At 40.1% G+C, this 27,264-nt stretch overlaps 1 protein-coding gene and 1 long non-coding RNA gene across 5 annotated transcripts in view; one reads left to right on the forward strand and one right to left on the reverse strand.

Moving 5' to 3' along the window:
- The window catches only part of USPL1 (ubiquitin specific peptidase like 1), a 48,455-nt gene extending 39,061 nt beyond the window's left edge, over positions 1 to 9,394 (reverse strand). Inside the window, exons 1-3 of one of the 3 annotated variants that reach the window (XM_066258913.1) lie at positions 9,253 to 9,394; positions 5,095 to 5,260; positions 4,429 to 4,557 (exon numbers count right to left, since the gene is read on the reverse strand). In XM_066258913.1, coding sequence (XP_066115010.1) covers positions 4,429 to 4,557; positions 5,095 to 5,193 — 228 coding nt within the window. In that variant the 5' untranslated portion in view covers positions 5,194 to 5,260; positions 9,253 to 9,394. The remainder of the gene's footprint in view (positions 1 to 4,428; positions 4,558 to 5,094; positions 5,261 to 9,252) is intronic. The other 2 variants (XM_066258914.1, XM_066258916.1) reach the window with 2 other exon arrangements.
- Positions 9,395 to 9,669: 275 nt separating this feature from the next.
- Positions 9,670 to 27,264, forward strand: part of LOC136325096 (uncharacterized) — a 131,696-nt gene continuing 114,101 nt past the window's right edge. For both annotated transcript variants that reach the window (XR_010729202.1, XR_010729203.1), the window contains exon 1: positions 9,670 to 10,097. This is a non-coding gene — a long non-coding RNA (uncharacterized lncRNA). The remainder of the gene's footprint in view (positions 10,098 to 27,264) is intronic.

The raw sequence follows: 27,264 nt of genomic DNA on the forward strand, positions 1-27,264 counted from the left end.
CTGTTCTCTTATGGGGCCGAGGATATGTGTGTGTTTTTCCTAGGTCTGCTGAAGCTCCTCGGTGGATCCCTGAACGACTGGTGAGACACCATGATTCTAGATGAGAGACTCACTTCACAAGAGCAATTGCATAAGAGTTACTATGCTCTTTTCCCTTTCTCAATTATTATCTAATTTTTTTTAATGTTTTAGATTATTTTATTTTCCTGATCCATTGCTTGAAAAGAGGGCGAAAGGGGGGCCTGATTTGGGTATTGCTGAATAGAAATCTCATACGGCCGTCTTGAGATTTTTCGAGAGAGATCTGTTTAGTATATATCCTTAATACGTTCCTATTAAGGTAGCCCTACTTAAGATCAAGCAGGCCATAGTTTAATCTCTAAAACCCCAGGTTTCACTCTTGATTTGTGTGATTGTATGTGAAGTCTTTGTTTAATGTCTAAGTGTTTTTTTTTATAAGGCCTGAATTAAGTCCTTACATGAAAAGTAATGATGATAATAGTTTTGGAAGTGCCGGCTGTAGTATTGAAAACAAAATGGGAATAATTTCATTTCCCTATATAAATATAATTTTGTTTGGAATAAGTAGAGCACGCTCATTTTGGATCCAAAAGACTTGCTGATTTGGCCAGGCTGCTCCAGGCCACAAGTGAAAGGCTTGAAGCAGCATAGATTTACATAATAAAGGTGTAAAGATTTTTTTTGCTGTAGAAGAATAATGAAGATCACAATGGGATTTTTCAGTTTTGATATGTACTCTCTAAAGTGCCTGTTAATTAATGTTAAGGGGGTGTTTTGATAAGTGTGGGAATGTTGTTTGGAGGTGCTTTTACTCTATTTTTGTTAAAAGTTAACAAAGTCAAGAATTTCTTGCAATATTTGAAGTAAAAATATTGTAAAGTGTGATTCAATTGTAAATAATATAAAAAGAAAGGGGGGGGGGGAGCCATGTCCTGGAGCTCCTGCAGGTCTACCCTGTTACGCTTTTTACTTCAAACAGTTTATCTTGAATGCTGATGTACAAGAGATGCCCAAATTTTTGTCCTGCAAACTACTACCCTTTTTTTTTTACTTTTATTTGATTCCAGCTAATGACACTGTTTTGTTCTTTTCTGAATAGCTCCAGATATATAGGCAGATAGGGACTCTCAAGCCCCTCAGCGAGATCTTCTGAGCATGGCTTTTAAGGTACCAAGAGGCCAAAAAAGCCCAAAGGAGATCAGGTAAAATACTAGCTCTTGGCATACGCCCTCAGAGGCTCCAACGCTCCAACTGGAACTTCATCAGGGCCCTGCTTCAATAGTGGAAAGGATGGTCATTTAAGCCAAAGCCTGCCAGGCTTACATGCCTTTGCTGTGAGGAAGAAGGGACACACTGGAAGGTAGGCTTCCCCCTCACTCCTCTAAGGGAGGGTTCAGTCTCTTCCAGCCCTGCTCCAGCCACCTGTGACCTAACCTTGCCCAGAATACTGGGATTTGCCACTGAAGGCTAAAAGGTGCCCAGGGCCGTCAGCCCCATCTTCGACACTGTGGACGAGCCTGGGGTATTCCTTCCAAGTAGCTGGTAGACTGGTCTCATTTACACAAGAGTCATTTAACTAGGTCTTGCCTGAATATTCAGGTTTTTTATTCTTCCCTCGAAGATCTCTGTTGTGGGTATTGATAGTCCTGTTTTCTGCTGCTTTGATTAATATATAGTCTTTCTTTTATTCCTCCTGCCTCAATGCCCCACTCATAGTTTAGGCTAGGACCTACTCCTAATTCAGAGCTCCTTTTTTCCTTTTTTGCCAATTTACAAATTTACCTCTGCCACCCAGCTTAGTGTATCCCAAGGTTCTCCTCACCACTCCATGGCTGTAAAGCTCCAGTATAGGACCCCTGGGTTCATCTTTCCAGTTTAAAGAAAACGGAAGCTCCGTCTTCATGCGTGCTGCAGATGGCTTTTCCAGTCTACCTGGGTCATTGCCAGCTGGGAAGCAGCGGTCATTGGGACTTTGATGCTAGCTGCAGAGTGTGGAAGTGTGACAGCAATTCCAGTGCCATGTGGACTTCTCCTGAAAGTGGACTTTTCCTGGACTCCTGCTCCTGTGACAGTTTTTGATGGACTGAACTGGGGTTGGGTTGCATTTGCAGAGATTTGGAATGGTGTTGGTGCCAACTTGGACTTGGTGAACACTTTAAGGACATTACTCTTTTATAGATTCTTATTGTATTATTAGCTTAAAGAGTTTGCTTAAAGGCTTTAATTACTGTGATGTATTAGTATACTTGTTTTGGGTATCTGTTAGCATTGGCTATACTAATTTTGTGTTTATTCTGTATTTTCTCCGTCTGCCTCCAAATTAGAAAATCAGATGAGTGCAAATCTCCGCACACAAATTAAAAAGAAAAGGGGGATATGTTGTGGACCGGTAATGGCAAAAAGCCATTATAGATTCGAGGCTTGGCAGGGGGCTTAAGTTCTACCCCCTCCATCTCCATATTTGGCTTTGATGCTGAGTGTTTGCACCCACTCCACTTCCTTCCTTGGGTTGCAGGAAACAATATACATACCCTTCCTCTGACTCTGTTTCAGATGTTTGTAAATTTCACTAATGTATCCTGTTTTTGCCTTGGGAGAGTTCCTGTCTTAGCCTTTGATGTGCAACTTTGTATCAGGGTCCTTGATTTGCATAGGTCCATATAATAAAGCGAACTGGGGCTGTGAGGCACTCAGATGCTGCCAGGCAGTTTGAGGAGTCCTCCCGGTCCCATCGGTTTTGTTCTGACAAAGTGTGTTTCCTTAATTCCGCACCGTTATTTGGAAGCTGCGCTGGTCCGCGGCAGGGATCCCTTTAATATGTAAATCAGATTATGTCATCCAGAGACCTTCAAATGGCCAGTTAGAAATGTACTTGGTCCAACCCCTCCCATTATTTTTCTGACCCATCTTCTCTGACACTGTTCATGCTCTCAGATTCAGCTCCCGTGCCTCTTTGCAGTGGCACAAACACGGACAGGCAGCCTCCACTCTCAGCCTTCCACCCATGACTCTTCCTGTCGAGGGGACTCATTCCTCTTCTTCAGGCCTTTGCTCAAATGTCTTTCTCAATGTAGAGTTCCCTTCACCATGCTATTTAAAATTGTGATGTCTCCATTCCCTGAAACTCAGTCCATGTGGCTTGATTTTTCTCCACAGTACTTTTCATCACCTCACACACACAAAAATTTACTTTTTTTCTTCCCCACTCTAGAGAGCATGAAAATTTTGTTTTACTCATTGTATCCTAGCATCTGAAACAGTATGCTGTTTGATTTGACCTATACGAGGCACCTAGGGTTGTCAAATCCATAGAGACAAAAATAAATGGTGGTTGCCAGGGCTGAGGGAAGAAAAATGGGAGTTAATGGGGACTGAGTTTCAATTGTGCAAGATGAGAAACTTCTGGATATCTGTTGCACAACAATGTGAATATAGCTAACACTCCTGAACTATATACACTTAAAATGGTTAAGATGGGCCAACATAGTGACACTCAAAAAAATTTTATCAAATAAATAAAAAAAAGTTTACTTCAAATTTTAAGAATGCTCAGGATTTTTCAAGTTGTAGTCAGGAAAGCATCACCAGCAGAGTGATTTAGTCTAGAATTTTCCAAACGTGGCTATTCATTAGACTTCCCCTCAAAAGTTGCAAAACTACAGAAGTCTCAGTCAGCTTTACTTAATCAGCACCTGAAAGTGAGAACCAGGAATTTTTGAAAAGCCTTCAGATGACTCTGATGAACTGCTAGTTTACCTGGAATAAAAGTATGTATCTGAAATTAGATGACTGTGATCCTATCACAGTCCTGCCGTTTTATGGAGATCTTGAGTGCCTAAACTTTCTGCATCTGTTTTCTTATTCATAAAATGGGAACACCTACCTTGACAAAGTTTTAAGAATTAAATGTGAATATAACAGTTTCATTAGTGTCAAGTACAATAAAACAGAGTATTATGGAGTTTAACGAGCTTCAATATAAAAGTTTATACCACAGATACAAATTACTGTAATTAATCCTATAAGATATTTAGAGCCTTAAGTATATACTGTAACATGTAGTGATTAATAACTTTTCCAGTAAATCCCAAATAAACCAAAGAGAAGAAATTACATACCAACTATAAGGTTAAAAAAAAAAATCAATCTTGAAATATATTTTTCCTCTTACAAATCTTACGACAGTAAAAACAAACATCTTCTTGCAAGAACTCAGGAAAGCAGGTGGAAAAATAATAACATTTAAAAGAGTATACCAGACAGATCTAAGACTCTGGTTATCTATTAAAAATGTACAGTCTAAAATATACAAAATGAATATAAATTTAAACACGGAAGAGAAAAAAGAAAAGGTCAAAACTTTGTTACTATTTAAAACCTTGATACTATCTAAAAATAATACTTTACCTGCAGATCCTCACACAAGTGGATAGATTCTTGGAAACTAATTCGGTAAGTTTTTAAGGCTTTTAACTTTCCCTTCTCTTTACAAGCAGGGCAATACCCATCTGGTGGGATGTTAGTAGAATCATAATTCTAAAAGAGAAATAAAGTAAATTAAAATATAGACAATTCCTAGATTGTAACAAGTTACAAAATGTTAACTGGAAAAGCAACCAGAAAAGAAGCACAACTTTAACCTAGAAGTATCCTGGCAAGTTATTTTGACCATGGCAATAAAAAAAAAAAAAAAAAAAAAAAAAAAAATGCATATAGGCTTTAAAATTACTCCAAAAAGAACATATTGTAGTTTTAAATATTAAATTTAAAGTGTTAAAAATAACAGTTTTATTTGCAAGATAAAAAGTGATGTCCACTGCCAGGTAAAATGCATGTTCCATATTTTCAAAAAATAATAAACTGTAAGGTCTATATTTTATTTCTAGTTTCACATATTAATAAAACAGAGAGGTAAACACATTAAAACAATCTTTCGCCAATACTTAAGATTTCCGTGGAAGATGATACAATTTATTCATAAGTTAAGTGGTAAAATTAAAATCAAATTTGAGTCTCAAAAACAGGAGGGAAAAAACCCAACTCTCCACTGAGGCAAAAAATAAGATCACTAACTTTTCCCAAAGACCCCACCATGTGGAGTGAAGATACCCCTATATCAGTCCCTGGTCCAATCACTGGCAAACCATTTCCAGTCTTCGGGGAATCCATCATTCCGAGTCACTGGCTAATTTATGTCACTTGAAACATGTCAATATCACTAAGGATTTTTCAATGAACCCTGAAAAAAAAGTTAATAGACAATTAAATTAAAATCCTATTTAATTTGAAATAGAGCTATGCTATTATACAAGATGTATACATAAAAGTATATTTTAAGAACTGTATGTTCTAGGATAAACATATTTTGAAATTGTAATCTTGAAGTGAAAAAAAACCCTAAATATATTTATAGATCTAGAAAATTTGAGAGAAGAGGGTAGAGACTAGCAATAGAACTGGTTTTCATAGACTCATTTATAAACAGATTTATCAAAAGCTGTAATAAAGCCCTAGCCTGATGGCTTGATGGCTCAGTTGGTTAGAGCATCCATCCAGAGCAGGCGTCCCCATACTACGGGCCGCATGCGGCTCCCTGAGGCCATTTATCCAGCTCCCCACCGCACTTCCGGAAGGGCCACCTCTTTCATTGGTGGTCAGTGAGAGGAGCACTGTATGTGGCGGTCCTCCAACGGTCTGAGGGACAGTGAACTGGCCCTCTGTGTAAAAAGTTTGGGGACCCCTGATCCAGAGTGAAGAGGCAATTGCCAGTTCCATCCCCAGTCAGGGCACATGCAGGAACAGATCCATGTTCCTGTCTCTGTCTCCTCCTTCCTCTCTCACTAAAATCAATAATTGTAAAAAAAAAAAAAAAAAAAAAAAAAAAAGGTTGTAATAGAGGTAACTTATTGGTTTAACTTACTTAAAACCAATTTTTATTGACCAGACTTTGAAAGCCTAAGTTTTTAGTCTATGCACAATTTGAAATAAACAGGTCAGCATCACACTAAGAAAATACATCAGATCTCAGATCTATTGTGCTATTTACTTGACAGGAACAAAAGAACCCCATACATTCCCAGTGCTTTCAAACACCAAGAATACCTCATCAACTAAAAATAATGTCACTTTTTAAAAGCTGCCAACAAAATACCATTTCATATTAAAGTAAATGATCTGTACCAGAACAAAAAAAATAAACATTGTCACAGTACAAATTACACACAACAAGCCTATTCTGAGTGTACTCCTTTGGCCTAGAATCACATTCAGGAAAGTCAAAATTATGCGACTGGAGCTCAGTGTATGAAAAGTGATTGTTTCAATTAGTGTAGACTGGATTTAAAATACAGGGAAACCAGCCTGACCTGTGGTGGCACAGTGGATAGAGCTGAAAGGTTGGGGTTCCAGGTTCAGGGCCCCCAGCATGACCGGTTAAGATGACTACTCCCCTTAACACCTCTCTAAAATGAATAAACAAAATCTTTTTTTTTTTTTTTTTTGTATTTTTCTGAAGCTGGAAACGGGGAGAGACAGTCAGACTCCCACATGAGCCGGACCGGGATCCACCCGGCACGCCCACCAGGGGGCAAGGCTCTGCCCCTCCGGGGCCTCGCTCTGCCGAGACCAGAGCCACTCTAGCACCTGGGGCAGAGGCCAAGGAGCCATCCCCAGTGCCCGGGCCATCTTTGCTCCAATGGAGCCTTGGCTTCGGGAGGGGAAGAGAAAGAAAGAGAGGAAGGAGGGGGTGGGGGAGGGAGAAGCAAATGGGTGCTTCTCCTATGTGCCCTGGCCGGTAATCGAACCCGGGTTCCCCGCACGCCAGGCCGACGCTCTACCGCTGAGCCAACAGGCCAGGGCCAACAAAATCTTTAAAAGTAAAAATCTTAAGCAGAATCACCACTTAGTAGGGATGCTGTAAAATAATTTCAAGCAAAAGCTTTCTCCAAATCTAAGAATTCATGATTCTGCTAATAACCATTTCCTAGGCAACTTCAGCATACAGGTTCACTTGAAAAACTAGTATGCTAGTCTGTTCCAGCTGTATACAGTTTACACATATTCAAGCCAAAGATTAATTTAAAAATTAAAAATTCTTATTAGAAAGTCAGTATCATTTAATATCAAATTCTTATTCCTGAAGAAATATAGGCAGGGTTTCTCAACTACAGTATTACAGACACGTTTTGGACCAGCTCATCTTTTGTTGTGAGGGCTGCCCTGTACGTTTTACTCACATGATGTTTAACAGCATCTATGAGCTCTATTTACTACCAGGGGTCCCCAAACTTTTTACACAGGGGGCCAGTTCACTGTCCCTCAGACTACTGGAGGGCCACCACATACAGTGCTCCTCTCACTGACCACCAATGAAAGAGGTGCCCCTTCCCGAAGTGGTGTGTGGGGGGGTGCAGATAAATGGCCTCTGGGGGCCGCATGCTGCCAGGCCATAGTTTGCGGATGCCTGTTAGACGCCTCAATCTACGACTTCTATCTACATGTGACAATCAGAAATGTCTGGAGGCATTGCCAAATGTCTCCTGGGAGGCAAAATCACCCCACTGAGAACCACTGGTGAAAAGGTAAAAACAAGTTTGGTGCTAAAGTTTTCCTTTTTAAACTGCTCATGAGACACCAATTTATTATCTTTGGCTGGTTCTATTTAAAATCTGCTTACAAAAGAGATCTATAAAGGAAAGAGCAAACTTCTATGGTTTTACAATGGCTTAAGGCATGGGCTTTTACATCTGCAGATCTGGGTTCAGAAATTTCTTTGTAAAATTGGTTGTTCTAAGAATTAAATTCACAAATACATGTAAAATGTTTAACACCTAACACAAAGTAAATCCTAACTGCTCCATATTTAGTGCTAATTTTATACTTCACTCTGTTGAAAATATGCAACCCATCTTGTATCATTCTCCAAAGAAAAACCAGTATTCTAACATATCTTGAATAAACTGTTTTTAACAAAAATTTCCATTTTCCTGAGGGATCAATAAGACTTTCCCCCACTGGTTCTAGCAGGCTCTCTTTCAATTATAAAAGTGAAACAGAAGAAGCCTTCAAATCTGCTCCCTGGATCCCACCACCAATACTTCAATGAGGAAAGCAGGTAGATTGGTGGTTGGAATTCTAAATATGCAGAACCCTGGAAAAAGTCACTAAAATAAAACACCATAAGTGAGATAGTGGGGTCTTCCAAATACAATTTACTTTGTACTCTCTTCAAAAAAAAAAAAAAAAAAATTGGTCCCTCTTTTGTATCTCATCTGTATCCTGGAATCTCCATCTTTCCAAAGACATAAATTAGAAAATTGGAGTGATTAGATATCCTTTCACTTCCCTCTTCTTCACCCGGTAGAAGTCACCAAGATCTGTGCACAGTTTTTTCGAAGCGTCTCAAATCCCACCTCTCTCCAGGAATCCGCACTCCGTATCACTGCCAAAGTGATGCCTCTATAAAACAAGTCTGATTTTCTCTCTTACCAGCTTAAAATCATCTCTTAACACGAGCCTGATTATAGGAAAAGTCCCAAAAGCACATTGTGACCTCGCAGTCTGACCCTACGCTCCTCTTCACCCTCAACATCATTCTTCTGACTGCCCCCCTTTTTCTATTACTACTGTGAGCCACTGATATTCCAGAAGCCCGAGTGTTAATTACTAACCCAGGCTGGACCCAGTCAGAGCAATGAACGTGTAAAGGTAACCCTGGGAATAGCGAAAAAGACGAAATTAATTCACAGTCCTGCGTGCAAAACAGGAAAACCCAGAGCGCAAACTGTTCCAAGAGAAGCGTTATACCTAACTGAGCTTCCCCTCCAAGACCGAGTGGGCCCAGCACAGGAACTGTCAAAAGTGAGGCCACAACTGACTCGAAGCCGAGGAATGAGGTGGGGTGGGTTTGAAATAGGTTACCAAACCCCAAGCCATGAATCGGAGACGCACAGAACCCACAGAGGTCTGTTTCACACCCCAACCTTGTCAACCCTCCCCGTTCTCCCGCTCCTAGCGAGAGAGGAGAACAGCTCTGGTTTCTCTTCAGCGTTTACCTCTCTGAGCTCAAATGAATCTATACTTGTATCTCCACAACCCTCCCACCCGAACCTGGTCCCCGGCCCTCCCTCTCCCAGCCTATCCTGTCTTTCCAGCGCGCGCACTGCTGCACATACCGACCCGGTTCCGTCCCCGTCCCCTCTTTCAGGGGAGGAAGGACACGTTCTCCGTTACCTGCGGCAGCTACTCTTCTTCTCACGGGCTCAACCCGAACTCCCGTTCCACAGCAGCGGGGCGACGTTCACACCACGTTCCCGCTCGACCGGCCCCTCCCACCACCCCGCGGCTCCCCCGCTAGGAAAGCAGCTTCCGGTTTGTGCCCGCGGCCAAATAGTCCCCTCGCCGCTCCGCGCGCAGCCCGGAAATATGACGTCGGCGAACACGGCGGAAGGTGAGGACGACAGCGCTTCCGGAGGCCTGCGGGGCGTGGCCGTGCCCCGGATGCGACTGGGGGATTGGCGAGGGGTGAAGGGGAGAGGGAGAGAAGGGGAGGGAGAAAGGGAGAGAGAGGAAGGGGGGGAGAGAGGGGGGGGAGAGAGAGGGACGGGGAGGGGGGGAGAGAAAGAGGGGGAGGGAGGGAGAGACCGGGCGAGCAGGCGATGTTTCTGGAAGCCGCTGGAAAGCTCTGAGCAGCGGAGAGGACGCCGGGTGGGGCGTGATCAGAACTAGTTGGCGGCGGGATCACGCTGAGGAAAGAGAGCGGCGCGCGTGTTGCAGCGGCGTGGCCGGCGCGTCCCCGAGTGGGAAGCTGAGGCGCCCTGGAGAGACCTGGCGGGCGGGGAGGGACGCTCCCGAGCCCGCGGACACGCAGAGGCTCCGCCGTGCTGGCGGCCGTGGGTCGCGCCAGGCCTCCGCGGGCCGCCTTGCCGAAGCCTCAGTGAGAGGCGAGCTGCCCGAGCGCGCGTTCACAAAGGGTCCCCACACACGAGGCTGCCCCTTCCTGTCGCTCCATACCCCGTCTTCGAGGCCAGGGGCGTTTCTGCCCGGATTCTGGGGTGTTCCCCCCCCCTCTTCTGACGGTAAGGGGAGCAGGCAGAGCCCTGGGCTCCGATGTCCGTGACCGGGGCTGACCTGGCAGCCTCCAGCTCCCTGCCCGCCGACGTCCGGCGCCTGCCCGGTTTTAACGGGAGCAATGGGCAGTTCTCATTTAGTGTTTTTAAGTTGAAAGCTCTGCTTTGGTAGGAAGGTCGCGTGGTTTCAGGCAGTGGTTTTCAACCTTTTCACCCTGGGGGATCGGTGAAAATAGAATGATCTCAGGACCACTAAGGCAGAAGTCACCCTGAGTAGAAGCAAATCCGGCTAAGATCATGGTGTCTATATTCTTCATACATCAGGGCAGACCTGCGTGACATTTCTGGCCAAACGGAAAAGCACTGGTAGTTTAAAACGGACGTGGTGGCCGCGCGTGCTAATTCGCAGTCTGCATTCTGAATCCTGGGGGCAGCGTAATCCTTTCCTAGAATAGCAACGCGTAGTTTCGGACCAGTTTTTTGGGGTTTTTTTTACAGAGTAACCATTGGCAATTGTGGACTTTTTGTTGGTTTTAGTGGTCTCTAAATGATCGTATTGTGTAATAATGCTCATCATTTTGATAGAGTAGTATAAAGGAAACAAGTCCTGTGTACTAACAAGTTCTTATGTAAAAAGGGTTTTAGTTTTGGGTACTTAGTGCAAATCTTAATGCTGGTCAAGAAATCACGCAGGGGTTTTTTGTTGGTTTTTTTCCAGATCGATTAGTTTTTGCTTACCTTTTTTTGTTGAACTAGATTATTAATGTGCTGGTATATTTGTTATAAGATCTCGCTAGTTAGGAATTAGAACACTTGCTGAATATGAACTTCATAAATTGAACAAAAGAATTGATTTAGTTAAAATGTACATAAAAGTTGTTAGATTGAAAATCAACATTCCCAAACTGAATTATATCAAACGTGTCTGCAAAGTTGATTTGTAGTCTTTTAGTGCAAATTTAATTTTTTTTTTTTTTTGCAAGGATAAAATGTTAACTGTAACAAACAAAATGGAGGTGGAGCTTAGGTTGTTAAAGGAAGGGATTTTAGTATATGTCCCTTGTAAAAGGTAGAAAAAGTCATATAAGGCTTTATAAAATGAAGAACACAAATACAGAACAGTCAGGAGAATTTAGCTACAAAATTCTCCTTTAATTTATAATAGAGGAATGGTACCATGTTCAGGAAATTGTATACATTTATGCTTATTCCTTACTGGTATATTTGGAATGTCTCTATGTACTACTACACTGGTCTTAAAAGGAGTGCAGTTACCTTCTGGTAGGATTAAAGCTAATTGCCTCTATCTCCTTTCAACATTGTGGGACAGAGTTTTATCTATTTCCGTTAACATTATGTAATCAGGAGAGCTTTTATTAAATTAATAACCAGTAAGCAGCTACAATAGGAATAGTGTTGTACAATTAGGATTTTCTTTTCTTTTTTCATTTTTCTCTTCTCACAATGTGAGCTTTTACCTCCTCTGTTAGGTTAGATTCCTTAATCATAAAACGTCTTCCACCAAACTTGGGATGTAAAAACTGCTTGGTGGTTCTGGTCTCATCAGAAAGAGAGAGTTGAAGTGACTAACCATGCTTTCTAACATCACCTATCTCTTACTTGATTCCAACATTTAGAAGCCTTTGAAAACCAAAATCTAAGCTTGTAAACAATTCATTTGATAGCAAAATATGACCTGAACGAGTTATATGTGGTCTTTATCACATATATTGTGTTTGATTATGGGCTTATATATAGTCTATCACATATGTTTTGCTCAAGAAATATTATGTTTGATTATGGGGTGTGGCCCTTCTTCACTGGTATGTTAGGTGTTACATAATGGTTTGTGTACCTTATAACATTTCTAAAGTTCCAAGAAATTACTATTTTTAAAACACATCATCCCAGGGTTTTGGTTAAGGAATGCAAACCTATATTAATTTTTGGCAAAACAATTGTTAGGCATTTGTATATTTAAAAAATTAAAATCATACAGTTTAGTTCTCTCCCTCAGTGAATTCACTTCAGTGAGAAGGATAGAAAAAAGTACATTTATCATACTGTGTAATACTGTATGTTCGTTGTTTGAGATAGAAACCATACAAGAAATTGGTAGTCTGAGCGTTTGAGATTATTTTGTACTTTCAGCTCTACATCTTAGCTAGAACATGACAACCCGTTATGTAGCCTAAACTTTCCTGTCTCTGTTTTGCCTGCACAAAATGATAAAGATTGTATGATAAAGAATCCTAAGAGTAGATATTCAAATATCTGATTTTTAATCCTATCTCTTCTGCCATGTGACCTTAGACAAGTCCTTTAGTAGTATTCAAGGCCTTGGTTTACAGAGATATGAGAAGTTTGCAATAGATGAGTCTCTTTGGGAAGGTCCCTTTATAGTCCCAGCATTCTACCAGCAGGCATTTACCCTAGACTATATTTACGTATTATAAATGTTTTCAGTTAAGAATGTGATCCTGTTTCATCTCAAACTACTTTCTTGCTGATCTAAATTTTGTTTCCTTTTGGATTAGGCAATACATTTACACAGTTCAAAATTCAAAAAGTAAAAATGATATGCAGTTAAAAATCTTCCTTCCATACTTGTTCCTCAACCACCCAGTTTCTTGCCTAGGAAACAACTAACACCAACAGTTTGCTATATATCCTCCTGCCCAGTAATAATAATAATGCATACACATGCAAATAAAAGCAAATGAATACTCTATATGTTTTATATTTCTTCCTTTTTTATGTAAATGGTACATACTGTACAAAATTTACTTGAATTTTTCACTGAAGTTAGAAGTTCTGTATCATTATATGAGGAGTTTTTCCATAATTTTTTTGCCTGTATATTATTCTATTGTATGATGTATCATTCCATCAGGCCTCCTCTTCGGACATTTAGGTTTTTTCCTGATTCTTATTACAACTATTATGCAGTGAATAACTTTGTACATCTTTTTCCACATGTGTCCATATTTGTGCACAAGACAGTAGCATGTCTCTGTTGGGATAGTGACACAGTTGGTAAAATGTTACTTAGTAACTAGTAACATGAACAAATTGGTAAATCAGGGTTTCAACGATGTGTTTCTAGGGTTCCATCAACTTTGACTTAAAGTATTTCCTGTGCCAGTGTAATAGAGAAGTATAGTGCAGTCAATACCCTACTTCAGGGGTCGGGAACCTTTTTAGCTGGGAGAACCATGAACGCCACATATTTTAAAATATAATTCCATGAGAGCCATACAATGACCCGTGTACATTAAGTATTATCCAGTAAAAATTTGGTGTTGTCCCAGAGGACAGCTGTGATTGGCTCCAGCCACCCGCAACCATGAACATGAGCGGTAGGAAATGAATGGATTGTAATACATGAGAATGTTTTATACTTTTAACATTTTTTTTATTAAAGATTTGTCTGTGAGCCAGATGCAGCCATCAAAAGAGCCACATCGGGCTCGCGAGCCATAGGTTCTCGACCCCTGCCCTACTTGGTTCTGAAGAAGTAATTATATAAACTGAATCATATCTCCTAAATGGCTGTCTCTTAATTTGAGCCTTAGACGAAGCAAGTGGATTATGTGTAGGCCCATTGTGCTGAACAAATATTTGTATCTTTAAACACTAAAATCATGCAACAGAGCAAGACTTTCAATGAGAGGTGTGTAAGAACTAATATTAATTGATGTGACAATAGGTGTGTGCTTTTCATCTCATGCTCACATCATGGCATATGCTCATTGAGTGCTATTTAAATTGATATTTTTATTTCAGATTTTTTGCCAAGCACATATACCTGTAGTTGAATTTGTATAAGATGTAATTTCTATGTATTTTCTCTTTGCCAATAAGAAAATAGCCTAAAAGAAGTAAACAATTTACTCAGATTTACATGAGAAAGTAGCAGACCTAGGACTATATAACCTACATCTGATTTATAACCCAGGAGGTTTTCTAGTAGATCACATTCTCATAATTTAACATGTGGCTGTAGCAGAAGATCTGAGAATGCTGGGTGGTTAGGGACTAGTTTAGATATGTTTACTCTGCCTAGGCTCTAGAGCAACCTGGAGTTCCAGGAAGCAGCCGTACTTCCTTTTGATGACAAAATCGCATTTTATAAGATTATTAAAGTAATCACACAACATGTTGATTAGCGATCAGAAGGGCTCCAAATCAAAAAAACTAAAGCTGATACAGAGAAACACTCCTAACGGCCATAGTTTATCACTCATAAGGAATGCAAGGAAATTAGAATTATTTGTAAATGGATAGTCTTACATTCCCCAGAGTTCATGCCATCACTTAATTTAGCCAGGACAATCTAAACCATCAGAAAAGAAGTTATAGAAAGATTAGAGAATGTACTGTAGTAACTATTTCCTTAAAACTAGCATCACAGCACCTGACACTCCTAGCATACTTTTGGGGCCTTAACTCTGCTGGTTTGTCAAGCTGTTCACTCTATCTGAGAAGCCTTCTGCCCTCCACCCCCACTCCAGTTCCTTATCACCACCTACTGTTTGTTTTCTTCATAACATATGTCCCTCTCTATTTGTTATTGCCTGTCTCTCTACTAGGTTATGAACTCTCTGAGGGCAGGAACCACATATGTCTTGTTCACCATTATATACATACATTGTCTGGTACATAGTGCATAATTATTAATAAACTAGAAAACCCGGCGGTCATACAAAATGACCGCTGTTCTAGATATTATAAATTGTAATTAAAATGATTTGTGCAAAGGTGTCTGCTAATTCAAACTGAATTACCCAGGGCAGGCGGCGAGGACGCCCCTTTGCTTAGTGCCCCACGGGGTTTCCCCCTTCTACTTGCTTAATTGCTTAAAGTAGAGTGCAGTGAAGGAAACCACTGGCAGTACATTTCTTAAGAGCCACCGCTAGCTCAATAAATAAAGGTGATTTAAATAATAAAATGTTAATTCACATGTCAAAGATCTCTTTATACACAACATTTCTTGTGTAGATCTTTCCATTATTTTTAAGCTCGCCTTGCAGAGGACCATCAATTATTTTTAATTTTACGTCCGTTCTTTCACGAACTCTTGAACAGGCAACATAAAGTTGACCGTGTCCAAATGCAGGCTCAGGTAAAAAAATGCCAACAAGCTTAAGCGTTTGGCCCTGAGACTTATTGATGGTCATAGCAAAGGCAAGTTTTACAGGAAGTTGTCTACGTCTCAATTGAAACGGCAACCCTGTTTGAGATGGAGCCAAATCAATTCTTGGAATGACATGTATTTCACCTTTAGAGGAGAGGAGCCAGTCAAAGACTTAGCTATTATGACTTTATTTTTCAATTGGAGAACCTCTAGTCTTGTACCATTGCAAAGACCCCTTCTGGTGTTAAGATTTCTTAACAGCATAATAATTGCTCCAATCTTTAACCTCAATTTGTGAGGTGGCATGCCAGAAGGCGGGACTATTTGAATGCCGTGGCAACTTCACCCCATTGATAGTACAGTTATGCAAGCAACCAATAAGCTATTGGCGACAAACAGACACTTAAGCCACATATAATAAAGATGAATGATCTTGGTGATTCCTAGTTCCTAATTTACCTGGCTGACCAAACTTTTAAAATGAAAGATTTTCAATAGTATATCACCCCATGTTCTTATATTTGTTACTTCGTGAATATGCAAGGCAATGTACTTAATGCTGGGTGAATATAAAGGTGAATCATGCATAGTCCTTAGCCCTAAAGAAAAGTAGAAACATTTGTAAATAAATAGCTTTCATATAGGGCAAAATAAAATAGATGCTAAATAGAGTTGAAGCACTGTTTTGTAGCAGTAACGAAGAAATGTGATTAATAACAGGAGGGGCCTCATGGAGTTGAATTTTGACTTTGGTCTTGAAGCTAGAAAAAGAAATAGAACTGAAGTTTCTCTACATGCAGAATAGAAAGGAATAAATGCTTAGCTTCTCTTTTTAAAAAGTCCTCAGCCCTGGCTGGATATCTCAGTTGATTAGAGCATTGTCCTGACATGCCAAGGTCACAGGTTTGATCCCTGATTGGGCACATAAAAGAAATAACCAAAGACGGCATGAAAAGTAGAACAACAGGTCAGTGTTTCTCTTTCTGTCCCTCTCCCTCTCTCACTAAAAACAACTAAAAAAATAAATTAAAAGTCTTTAAAATAGTAATATTGACCACAAAGAAGCAATTTTTAAAACTTCAGTTATAAATAAAATTACTCTGAGGTTAAACATTACACTTCTAAAATTGAGGCTAACCATAAAACTAACTTGACTGTTTTGACTAGTTGCTAATAATCGGTTCAAGCTAATAATTGGATTCTAACTGATTGCTAATTTCAGTTAGTAATCATTTAGTAAACTAATCAAGTAAGACAAACTTGAATTATTTTTAAAAACATTCATTTTTTTAAAGCAATTGGTGGTTCTAACATTTGGTTCTCAGACTGTTACGGGTTAAAATGTAGATAATTTAATTAAAAAAATAAAATGTAGATAATTTTTTTTCGATGATCTAATTTCAATTTTTTTAAGTTTACTTTTGTTTTCCTACCTTTGTATATTTTCCTAAGCAATATAGACTGTCTTCTTTCCCTCTTGTTAAAAAAACAAAGAAGCTTGGGCTTTATATCATAGACCTGATTGCAACTTGGCCACTTATTAATTACAGTTCTGCTACTTTCCAGTTTTATTACAGCAAAATATTTAACATCCCTGAGACTCGATTTCATTTGTAAAATGAAAATATTTACTAATCCCACTGTGTCATTTAACTAGTTTTGTGACCTTAGGCCAGTTATTTAATCTCAGCCTAAGTTTTTTTTCATATATAAAGTGAAATTATCTTCAGGCTGACCAGGCGGTGGCACAGTGGATAGAGTGTCAGACTGGAAAGCAGAGAACGCAGGTTTGAAACCCCAAGGTCACCATCTTGAGTGTAGGCTCATCCAGCTTGAGCATGGGTTTACCAGCTTGAGCACAGGGTTGCAGGCTTGAGTGTGGGATCATAGACATTACCCCCCATGGTCACTGGCTTGAGCCCAGAGGTCTCTGGCTTGAGCAACGGGGTCACTCTACTCTGTTCCCCCCCCCCCCGCCAAGGTACATATGAGAAAGCAATCAATGAACTACTAAGATGCTGCAAAGAAGAATTGATGCTTCTCATCTCTGTCTGTCTGTCCCTATCTGTCTCTCTCTCTGTCTCTCACTCTCTTTGTCACACACAAAAAAAATGAGATTATATGTAGAACAATGTCTGGCAGTTAATAAGTTCTCAGCAAATGTTGGTTTCTCACAGAAAGGAGACTTGACTTGGGGTGGTGAACATACAATACAATATACAGATGATGTATTATAGAATTGTACACCTGAAGCCAATAAAATTTTCTTAACTAATTTTACCCCAATAAATTCAGTAAAAAAAGGTTTCCCCGACCCTCTTTCATATCATATCCTTTGAAGGCCTGACTGCTACCATCTTTCCTTGCTAGCTCATAGAAGTCTCATTATAAGTCATTGCACTCACCATGTATACTTGGGTTCTTAAATTAGTATGGATCAGCATTATATTGCAAACATATAATGCAATTGCTTGGGTTTCATTTCTGGCTCTGGATTTAGCATGTAGTCTGGGCATCCGGAAAGTTTTTACTTTTCTCCTTCAGATTTTCTGATGCTCACCAGTGATCATAATTTCTCACCTATTTGTTAATTATGTGCTGCTTATAGTTTATATTTGTTAGGTAATTTTAATTATGTAACCCCTTCAGGTGTTTTAGTTTGTACCCCAAATATAAACTCCACAAGGTACAAAATACCACTTGTACTTGACTTTGTACTTAAGTTTAGAGGTTAAAAGATAAGTAATGTACCCTTTCCTGCTGATGTTTGAATCCAGTTAAGAAATAAGATGCAGAAGTCAGGTAGATCAAGATTCAAATAGAAGTTTGATTACTGAGAAAGTTGTTTGGAAAATATGGCTGAGGTTTGCAGCCACAATAAGCTTCCTCATATTGCACTCCAAAATTATTCAGATGGAAACCTTAAGTTTCTCTGTCAACAAGAATAGAGTTTGCCCTACTATACCTACTATGTGACAGAGAGCTGACCTGAACAAATGGCTCTCTTCCGTCGGACAAATCCCAAATAGAAATGGGAATGAAGGTGGCTGAGCCTCAGGAGGACTTAGTGAGATCAACCATGAATATTATTTTAAGGAAGTTTCATGTGGAGTATGAGAGAGCTTTCTTGCCCTCAAAGGCACAACGTAGTTATTTGTTAGGGGTATTTTAATACTTAGCTTGCATTGCATCAGCATGCTGTGATTTTTAATACCTAATGAGAAATTCTAAAGTTGCAGCTTTAACCAGCTAAATTAGTATATATAATTGTATTATCTTTTTTTTTTTTTTTCCTGAAGCTGGAAACGGGGAGAGTCAGACAGACTCCCGCATGCGCCCGACCGGGATCCACCCGGCACGCCCACCAGGGGGCGATGCTCTGCCCCTACGGGGCGTCTCTCTGTCGTGACCAGAGCCACTCTAGCGCCTGGGGCAGAGGCCAAGGAGCCATCCCCAGCACCGGGGCCATCTTTGCTCTAATGGAGCCTCACTGCGGGAGCGGAAGAGAGAGACAGAGAGGAAGGAGAGGGGGAGGGGTTGAGAAGCAGATGGGCACTTCTCCTGTGTGCCCTGGCCAGGAATCGAACCCGGGACTTCTACACGCCAGGCCGATGCTCTACCACTGAGCCAACCGGCCAGGGCCTAATTGTATTATCTTTTGCTATGTAAGAAACTACCCCAAAACAAACACACTTATTATTTCACACATTTTCTGATAGACAGGAATCTAGGAGTGTATCAGCTGGGTAGTTCCAGTTCAGGGTCTTTTACGTGGTTACAGTCATCTGAAGGCTGCTTGAGTGGCCTCATAACATGGCACCTGACTTTTCCCAAAGCAAGTGATCTCAGAGAGACCACAATGTCTTTTATTCTAGCCTCAGAAGTGACTTACCATCACTCTTGCACAGACTCACCTGGAGGTAATGTGGGATGAACCTACCTGAAGGTGTGAATGCCAGGAGGCAGGGATCATTGGAGGTCATCAGGGACGCTGCTACCATAATCATATATGTTGGTTTGATTTTGTTACCTCACATTGCTTCAAGTATTTCAGTAGCCTTTAATATCTCATTAAAATTATTAAAATGTTAATGGTAGCTCTGTGAAATAATTGTAATTTAAAAATGTTGCATAATTTCCTAGCTGGAAAATAAGTTAAGAGGATGATTTCTGCCTGACCTGTGGTGGCACAGTGGATAAAGCATCAACCTGGAACACTGAGGTCGCCGGTTTGAAACCCTGGGCTTTCCTGGTCAAGGCACATATGGGAGTTGATGCTTCCTGCTCCCCCCCCCCCCCCTCTCCTCTCTAAAATGAATAAATAAATAAAAAAAGAGGATGATTTCCTGTTACTGATTCCTACTTCTTGTGTAGCTCCTTCTAAATAAAAATTTTAGATAGTATGATCAGGGGCTGCCCTTGGTTTGCATGATCTTCCATAGTCTGAAAGTTCAGATGATCTACAGGTACCTTATTCTAAGGTGATAATGGCTACAATTTTGCTTTCAGTATGAATTAATAATTTACTTACGGTCTTCTGGGAAGGACTTCATAAAGTCTGATCCTCAGCATCTGGTTTATTCAAGTGAGGGCTTTTTTCCAGTGTTAATCAGGATTAGGCAGACTAACTAGATAGCTAGTGAATGTCATTTACCTCACTGTAATCTACAGGCCCAAAGGAGTTGAAAAAAATTATCACTCAAGTAAGAGTCAGTGCTTTAAAATTCTAATGCCAGAGCACTAAAGAAGTCTAAATAAGGAAAATAAAATAGTCAAAAATAATTAATCTTTTTATTTTAGATTCCAGATATAAGTGAAATCATATGGTATTTATAAATATCTCTGTGTAACTTTTTACTTAACATAATATCCTCTAGGTCCATCCATGTTGCAAATGGCAAGATTTTATTCTTTTTTTTTGCTGAGTAATATTCATTGTATAATATACCACATCTTTATCCATTCATCTATTGATGGACACTTACATTGCTTCCAGCACATGGGATATTTTCAGAATGTTGTGATAGCTTTGTACAGTGACAGATGGTTACTAGACTTATCATGGTGATCACATCATAAGGCTTATAAATGTCGAATCACTAAGATGTACATCTGAAACTAGTGCTATACGCCAACTATACTTTAATAAAAAATTTTAAAATGATAATCATTTTATTTTACTCATTTATTTATTGTAATTTAGAGTTCATATACTAAATTTTAGGCTTTGTAAGATAGCAAAAAAATAGCAATGTAAGTTAGAGGGAACTTGAAGTGTTCGTTGAATTAAATTAAAGAATATTAGATTCATTTGTATAAAGAATTTATACTAAAAACATTCTATTTTTAATACTTTCCAACAATAATTTGAAGGTTTTGGCAGAAAATATTTTAACTGGCAATGTATCAGTGTTCTTGGGAATTCTAGCCATAAACATTGTTGGGTCAGTCTGCATTTTCAGTTGGCTAAAAGAATGTTTATTAAATTGTTTGAAGAATTTATACATGAAAGGCCAATTATAGAAGCCCTAATAAAATTTTTATCTCTAATGAAGCTGTTTACTATGCAGACAGAAGAACATATAGAGCATTTGACCTAGGACCAAACCAACTGGCTCATTTGGCTGTTAGAATTTTCAGTCATGTAAACACATTTGACAGCTTTCACCCTGGTGGAGTATTAGGAGACACTGTTTTTCTAATTAGGAAATAAATTTCAGACAATTCATTTTACTTCTCAAGTGTAATTGTTATGATTAATCAATAAAATGATGTTTGGTTTGGGTACTGATTAGCTTTAAGATGAGATCTCCCATGAATTTTTTTTTTAAAGGGGGTGGGAGGAGAGAGGTGAGAAGCATCAAGTAGTTGTGGCACTTCTGTTGTTCATTGATTGCTTCTCATACATGCTTTAACCAGGACACCCAAGCCAAGCCAGTGACCTTTGGGCTCAAGCTAGCTACCTTAGGATCATGTCAATGATCTTGCCCTCAAGCCAGCAATCTTGGGATTTCAAACCAGGTCCTTCAGAGTCCCAGGGCACCATTCAATCCATTGTACCACCACTGGGCAGGCTAGATCTCCCATGAATTCTTGTAGTAAATGAGAGGTGGTAGTGTGTTTTTTCTAAATATGAAGTATATAAACCCTGAAATTTTCTCAGTTGGCAGTTAAATGAAAATCATCTTGGAATAAATTGTTTTCTGAAAATTAAAGGGCAGAGATATAAGAAAGTTGGGAAATGTTAATTTTAGTATATTGTGCCAGGAATAATAAGTATATTTACTGCCTTCAAAAACCTCCTTTCCAGGACAGAACAAGTTGAATGGCATGACAGAATCAGCCAAATCCATTCTATAAGACAGGTCTTTCAAAATGTCATTAATAGAGACCAAAGAAACATGATGACCAAATGCAATGCATAGACTGATTAAATCCTGATTTGGGGGGCAGGGGAATGTAAAACACGTATTAGGGAAATTAGAATATGCCTAGCTGTAAATAATATATTTGGGGTTATGTTTTTTATTTCTGTAGGCTTGTTAATGGTTGTTAAAGTCATTTAGGAGAAGGGTCTTTTTTTTTAGAAGGTGTATCTGAAGTGTATCTAGAGGTAAAGTTATCTTCAATATTTGTGTGTGCATATATATATGTACATGTAGGAAAAACAAATATAGTGTTAAATGTCAAATCTGTGTGGTAGATATAAGGGAGGGTGTCATATTTTTCTGTATGTTTGAGTATGTGAAACAAGAAGTTGGGAGAAAATATCCTCCTCCAGAGATCGTGTAGTACTCTGTCCTACTCTCAGTTCTCCTACCTCAGGTCTACACCTTTTTAGTACCTTCTGCTGTCCCTTTCTTTAAACTTTGGCATGCCTCAGTGTCCAGAACTCTTTTTAGTTTACACTCATCCCTCAGTGATCTTACCTTTCCTATAGCTTGAAACTCTGTGTAGCTGCTAAGACTCCCAAGTTTGTATCTTCAGCCCCAACCTCTCCCCTCAACTTGAGACTCATGTGTCCATCTGCCCACCTGGTAGAGTCCCTTGATGCCAAGGAAGTAGAGTTTATAATTTAATAATGTGCAAAACTGAACACTTGAGTCTTACCAGTCACTTCTGCTCAGCCCCAAACAAAACAAAGCACCTGCTCCCTACCTGCTACTCCCACATTCTTTCTCACTTCCTTAAGACGAGCTTTATTCTTCTGATTGCTCAGGTGAGAAACCTTGGTATCATATTTGATTTCTTTTTTAATCCCTCAGAAAATATGATTAGCTCTACTTTTAAAATATATCCAGAATCTAAGCACTTCTACAACTTTCACCACTGCCATTTGAATCCAAGCCACCATTCTATCACAGATTATATAGTTTCTCACCCTCAGTACTTTTGGCATTTGGGGACAGTAATTCTTCTGAGGAAGTGGGCTATTCTGTGCATTATAGGATGCTTAGCAGTATCCCTAGCCTCTACTCACTAGACGCAAGTATCATTTGTGACAACCAAAAATGTCACCAAATATTGCTAAAATGTTTCCTGGAGGCAAAATTGCCTAGAGTTAAGGGCCAGTGGATTATAGCCATAGCCTCCCATTCTCCTTGCTTCTTCCTTCCTTGCCTCCCTAAAGTTTATTCTCCATCCAGCAACCAAGTTGTCATATAAACACATAAATCAGATCATTTCTTGCCTTTGCTCAGAACATTCCAATGGCTTCCCATTGCATCTCATTAGGATCAAATCTATAAGTGCTTACAGATTCCTTCCCTTGCATACACACACACCCAGCTGAACATCACCTTTTTCTCATTGTGTAGATCTGTTTTTCTTTTCTTGCAGATTGTCGAGGGCACCCTTTCAACTAGGTGGAGGCAGCTCCTTCCCCTACTTTATTTTTCTTCATAGTTTATCACCACCTTACATGTTGTTGAGTGAATGGTAAAATGCAAAGTACAACAATGTACACAAGATGTACAATTTTAATATATACAACTGGTAGTGTACCAAGAACAAGTGCTAACATTTCTAGAAAGGCTTAGCACCTAACCTAGCCCCAGAGATTTTTGAAAGGTCTCACAGAAAAAATGATGTGTGAATAGGACTTGGTCTGGTAGTGTCAAGGAGAGAAAGATATTACCAGTAGAGGGAGAAAATGAAGCAAACAGTTCACTTTTGAACTGACTCCAAGGTACTTGCATGAGGAGATCAGTCCGTCAGGTGGCTAAGAGGTGTGCATCCAGATCTCAGCAGAAATGTCAGGGCTGTAGGTATAGGTTTGGAAATACAGTGCTCACAAAGATTAGGGGTATTTTATCACTTCATATTCATTTTGAAATATCCCCTAATTCTTGTGAGCAGTATAATAAATAGAAATGAGAGGATGTTTATGTGCAAGATTGAAAGGAAAGCCTTGACATTTAGTATGATAAAACTAAAGAAATTCTTTTTTTTTTTTTTTAATTTTTTATTTATTCATTTTAGAGAGGAGAGGGAGAGAGAGAGAGAGAGAGAGAGAGAAGGGGGGGGAGGAGCTGGAAGCATCAACTCCCATATGTGCCTTGACCAGGCAAGCCCAGGATTTCGAACCGGCGACCTCAGCATTTCCAGGTCGAGGCTTTATCCACTGCGCCACCACAGGTCAGGGCTTTTTTTTTTTTTTTTTTTTTTTTTAAAGAAATTCTTGAATCAAATGCCACAGAGGAAAATGTGAGGTTCAGGGAAGGGGGGCTATAATGTTCTGCTGGTCTTACCTGGGTCTACTCGTGCAGCTGTAGTCTACAGTGGCCACACTGCATGTTTGGGGGCCAGATGCTGCATGTCAGCTGGACCTTTCTGTGTCTCCTAGTGATCTCTCCTTATTTGTTGTCTCCCTCAGACTGTCTAACATGGCAGCAGAAATGTCCAAGAGGACAAAAGCTAAAGGCTTCAAGGCCTCTCCTGAGACTGTCAGAAGTGAAAACATCAGCTCTGCTACATTCTACCACACTATTGTGTGTGCAGATTAACTCATTTAAACCTTACAGCTATCCTATTAATATAGGTACCATTATTACCTTAATTTTTAAAGTGAGGAAACTGAAGCTCAGCACTATTTGACCCAGATGACCAGCAGGCAACCCAGAACCAGACATGGGTTCACTCTCTCCTTACCTATCAGCAGATTCAGTGAGCCTATTTCTTCATCTGTAAAATGTTGTTAATACTCCTATACAGTCCCTGGCCGGTTGGCTCAGTGGTAGAGCATCCGCCAGGCGTGTGGAAGTCCTGGGTTTGATTCCTGGCCAGGGCACACAGAAGAAGTGCCCATCTGCTCCTTCTCCCTCTCCTTTCACTCTATTTCTCTCTTCCCCTCCCACAGCCAAGGCTCCATTAGAGCAAAGTTGGCCTGGGCATTGAGGATGGCTCCATGTCCTCCACCTCAGGCACTAGAATGACTCCGATTGCAATGGAGCAATGCCCCAGATGGGCAGAGCATTGCTCCTTGGTGGGCATGCCGGGTGGATCCCCATCAGGTGCATGTGGAAGTCTGTTTCTCTGCCTCCCTGCTTCTCATTTCAGAAAAAAAAAATACTATACAGAATTATTTTTTAGGATGAATAATTTGATTTCTAAAGTGCTTAGAGTATATGATAGAGAGCAGGTGCTCAAAAATGTTAGTTTTACCACCTTCCGCTTACTCTTCTCAGGTTTCTTTATTAGATCAGGAAATGTTTTTATACACACTTTTAGTTTCATTATCTTTTAAAAAAAACTGTGAATAACCTAGATTAGAATCATTGTTAAAGGAGACTGGCACTAACATTCCAATAGAGCAGTAATAAAAAAAATATTCTATTCTGCCTGACCAGGTGGTGGCGCAGTGGATAGACCATCAGACTGGGGTGCAGAGGACCCAGGTTTGAGACCCCGAGGTCGCCAGCTTGAGCATGGGCTCATCTGGTTTGAGCAGAGCTCACCAGCTTGGACTTAAGATCGCTGGCTTGAACAAGGGGTTCCTTGGTCTGCTGTAGCCCCACGGTCAAGGCGCATATGAGAAAGCAATCAATGAACAACTAAGGTGTTGTAACGAAAAACTCATGATTGATGCTTCTCATCTCTCTCTGTTCCTGTCTGTCTGTCCCTATCAATCCCTCTCTCTGTCTCTTTCTCTGTCTCTGTAAATAAAAAAAAACAAACCCCAAAATATTCTATTCCAATGGAATTAGTTATTTGAAGATTACAGTCTTAGTTGTTCTACCCTAAGGTGTTAGTGGTTCATGATCACTTAATATATTACTCTTCCAGAGATCACTTGTATTTCCAGAGGAAATAAATGCCAGTGAAGGAATGAAATAGAATTTTAGGTTTGTGACAAGCCAGTGAGGAAACTAAGATTAGGAAAGGGATCTTTCTGTGGTGTTCTTGTGGTCTGCCTGCCACCATGGGCCAGCTTTGGCACTTTACCAAGTAACTCATTACGCTTTGGGTTTCCATAGAAAAAGAGGAGGAGATGCCTTTTAATAAATTCAGATAATCATGCTATATTATTTCATTTGCATATTTAACATTTAGATAAATACAAATGCAGTCTCAGTACTATAAATGCAAACTACAGTGCTGTAAAATTAAGGTTTGGGCCTATTATAGGCTTCACTGTGTTCCTTCCCCTCCCCCAATTAATATGTGGAAGCTTTAACCCCAATGCCTCAAAATGTAAGTACCGTATATGTAGAGATAAGGTCTTTAAAGATGTGATTAAGTTAAAATAAAATCTTTATGTTAGCCCTAATCTAATATGACTAGTATCCTTATAAGAAGAAGAGATTAGGACACAGACATGCACTTGTACCCAGAGAAGACCATATGAGGATCAAGTGAAACAGTGACCATCTGCAGATTGAGGAGAGAGGCCTCAGGATAAATTAAAACTGTTTACACCTTGATCTTGGACTTTTGGTATCTAAAATTGTGAGAAAACAAATTTCTGTTATTTAAGCCACTCAGTCTGTGGTATTTTATTATGGCAGCCCAAGAAGACTAATAGAGGACTCATTTCCTACTGTTGCACATGATGTTTAATGTTTATTTTTTTCAAAACCAAAAATTTCTGTTTTAGGAAAACAAATTAGGAATGGATTATAGGAACCTTTTCTTAAAAAGTCATTGAATTGTGGTATGATCTGGTCCCTGAAATAGACCAGGTTAAGAAATGTCTTCGGCCCTGGCCAGTTGGCTCAGTGGTAGAGCATCAGCCCGGCGTGCGGAGGTCCCGGGTTCGATTCCCAGCCAGGGCACACAGGAGAAGCGCCCATCTGCTTCTCCAAGCCTCCCCCTCTCCTTCCTCTCTGTCTCTCTCTTCCCCTCCCACAGCTGAGGCTCCATTGGAGCAAAGATGGCCCCGGGCGCTGGGAACGGCTCCTTGGCCACTGCCCCAGGTGCTAAAGTGGCTCTGGTCGCAACAGGACAACGCCCCGGAGGGGCAGGGCGTCGCCCCCTGGTGGCCGTGCCGGGTGGATCCCAATCGGGCGCATGCGGGTATCTGTCTGACTGTCCCCGTTTCCAGCTTCAGAAAAATGCAAAGGAAAAAAAAAAAAAGAAATGTCTTCTTTCCTTTTATTTTACCCCAATGACCATAACCCCTTTTCCTTTTGTTTCTCTGTCCTTTCACCCTGTCCTACAACCACCCTATCCCATCCCAACACAGGCATACCAGGTAACTGGCTCTTTCAGCTTCAGTTCTTGTATTGTCAGGTACATTCTGTCAACGAGCTTTAGTTATTTTTCCTAAGCAACAGATAAATCTTTCATGTTGTTTTTCTGCCTTCATTTTGTATAAAAAAAAAACACGAGTAGCCTGATTGAAGGAGAGAGGGCCTTAGCATTTAGAGAGCACCTATGCTAGGCACTATGTTACTCACTTTCCATAAATCATCTTTAATGAAAAAAGAGCAGTGGCCTATTTTAGAAAAAGAGAAAGAAGAACAAATGTAACAGCTGTATGACATCACTGTGGAACTTGGAGTCTTTGGCCATTGCCCTACTTTTTATATACTTAGCCAT

The sequence above is a fragment of the Saccopteryx bilineata genome, chromosome 2, assembly GCF_036850765.1.
Source record: "Saccopteryx bilineata isolate mSacBil1 chromosome 2, mSacBil1_pri_phased_curated, whole genome shotgun sequence".
Classification (NCBI taxonomy): Eukaryota; Metazoa; Chordata; class Mammalia; order Chiroptera; family Emballonuridae; genus Saccopteryx; species Saccopteryx bilineata.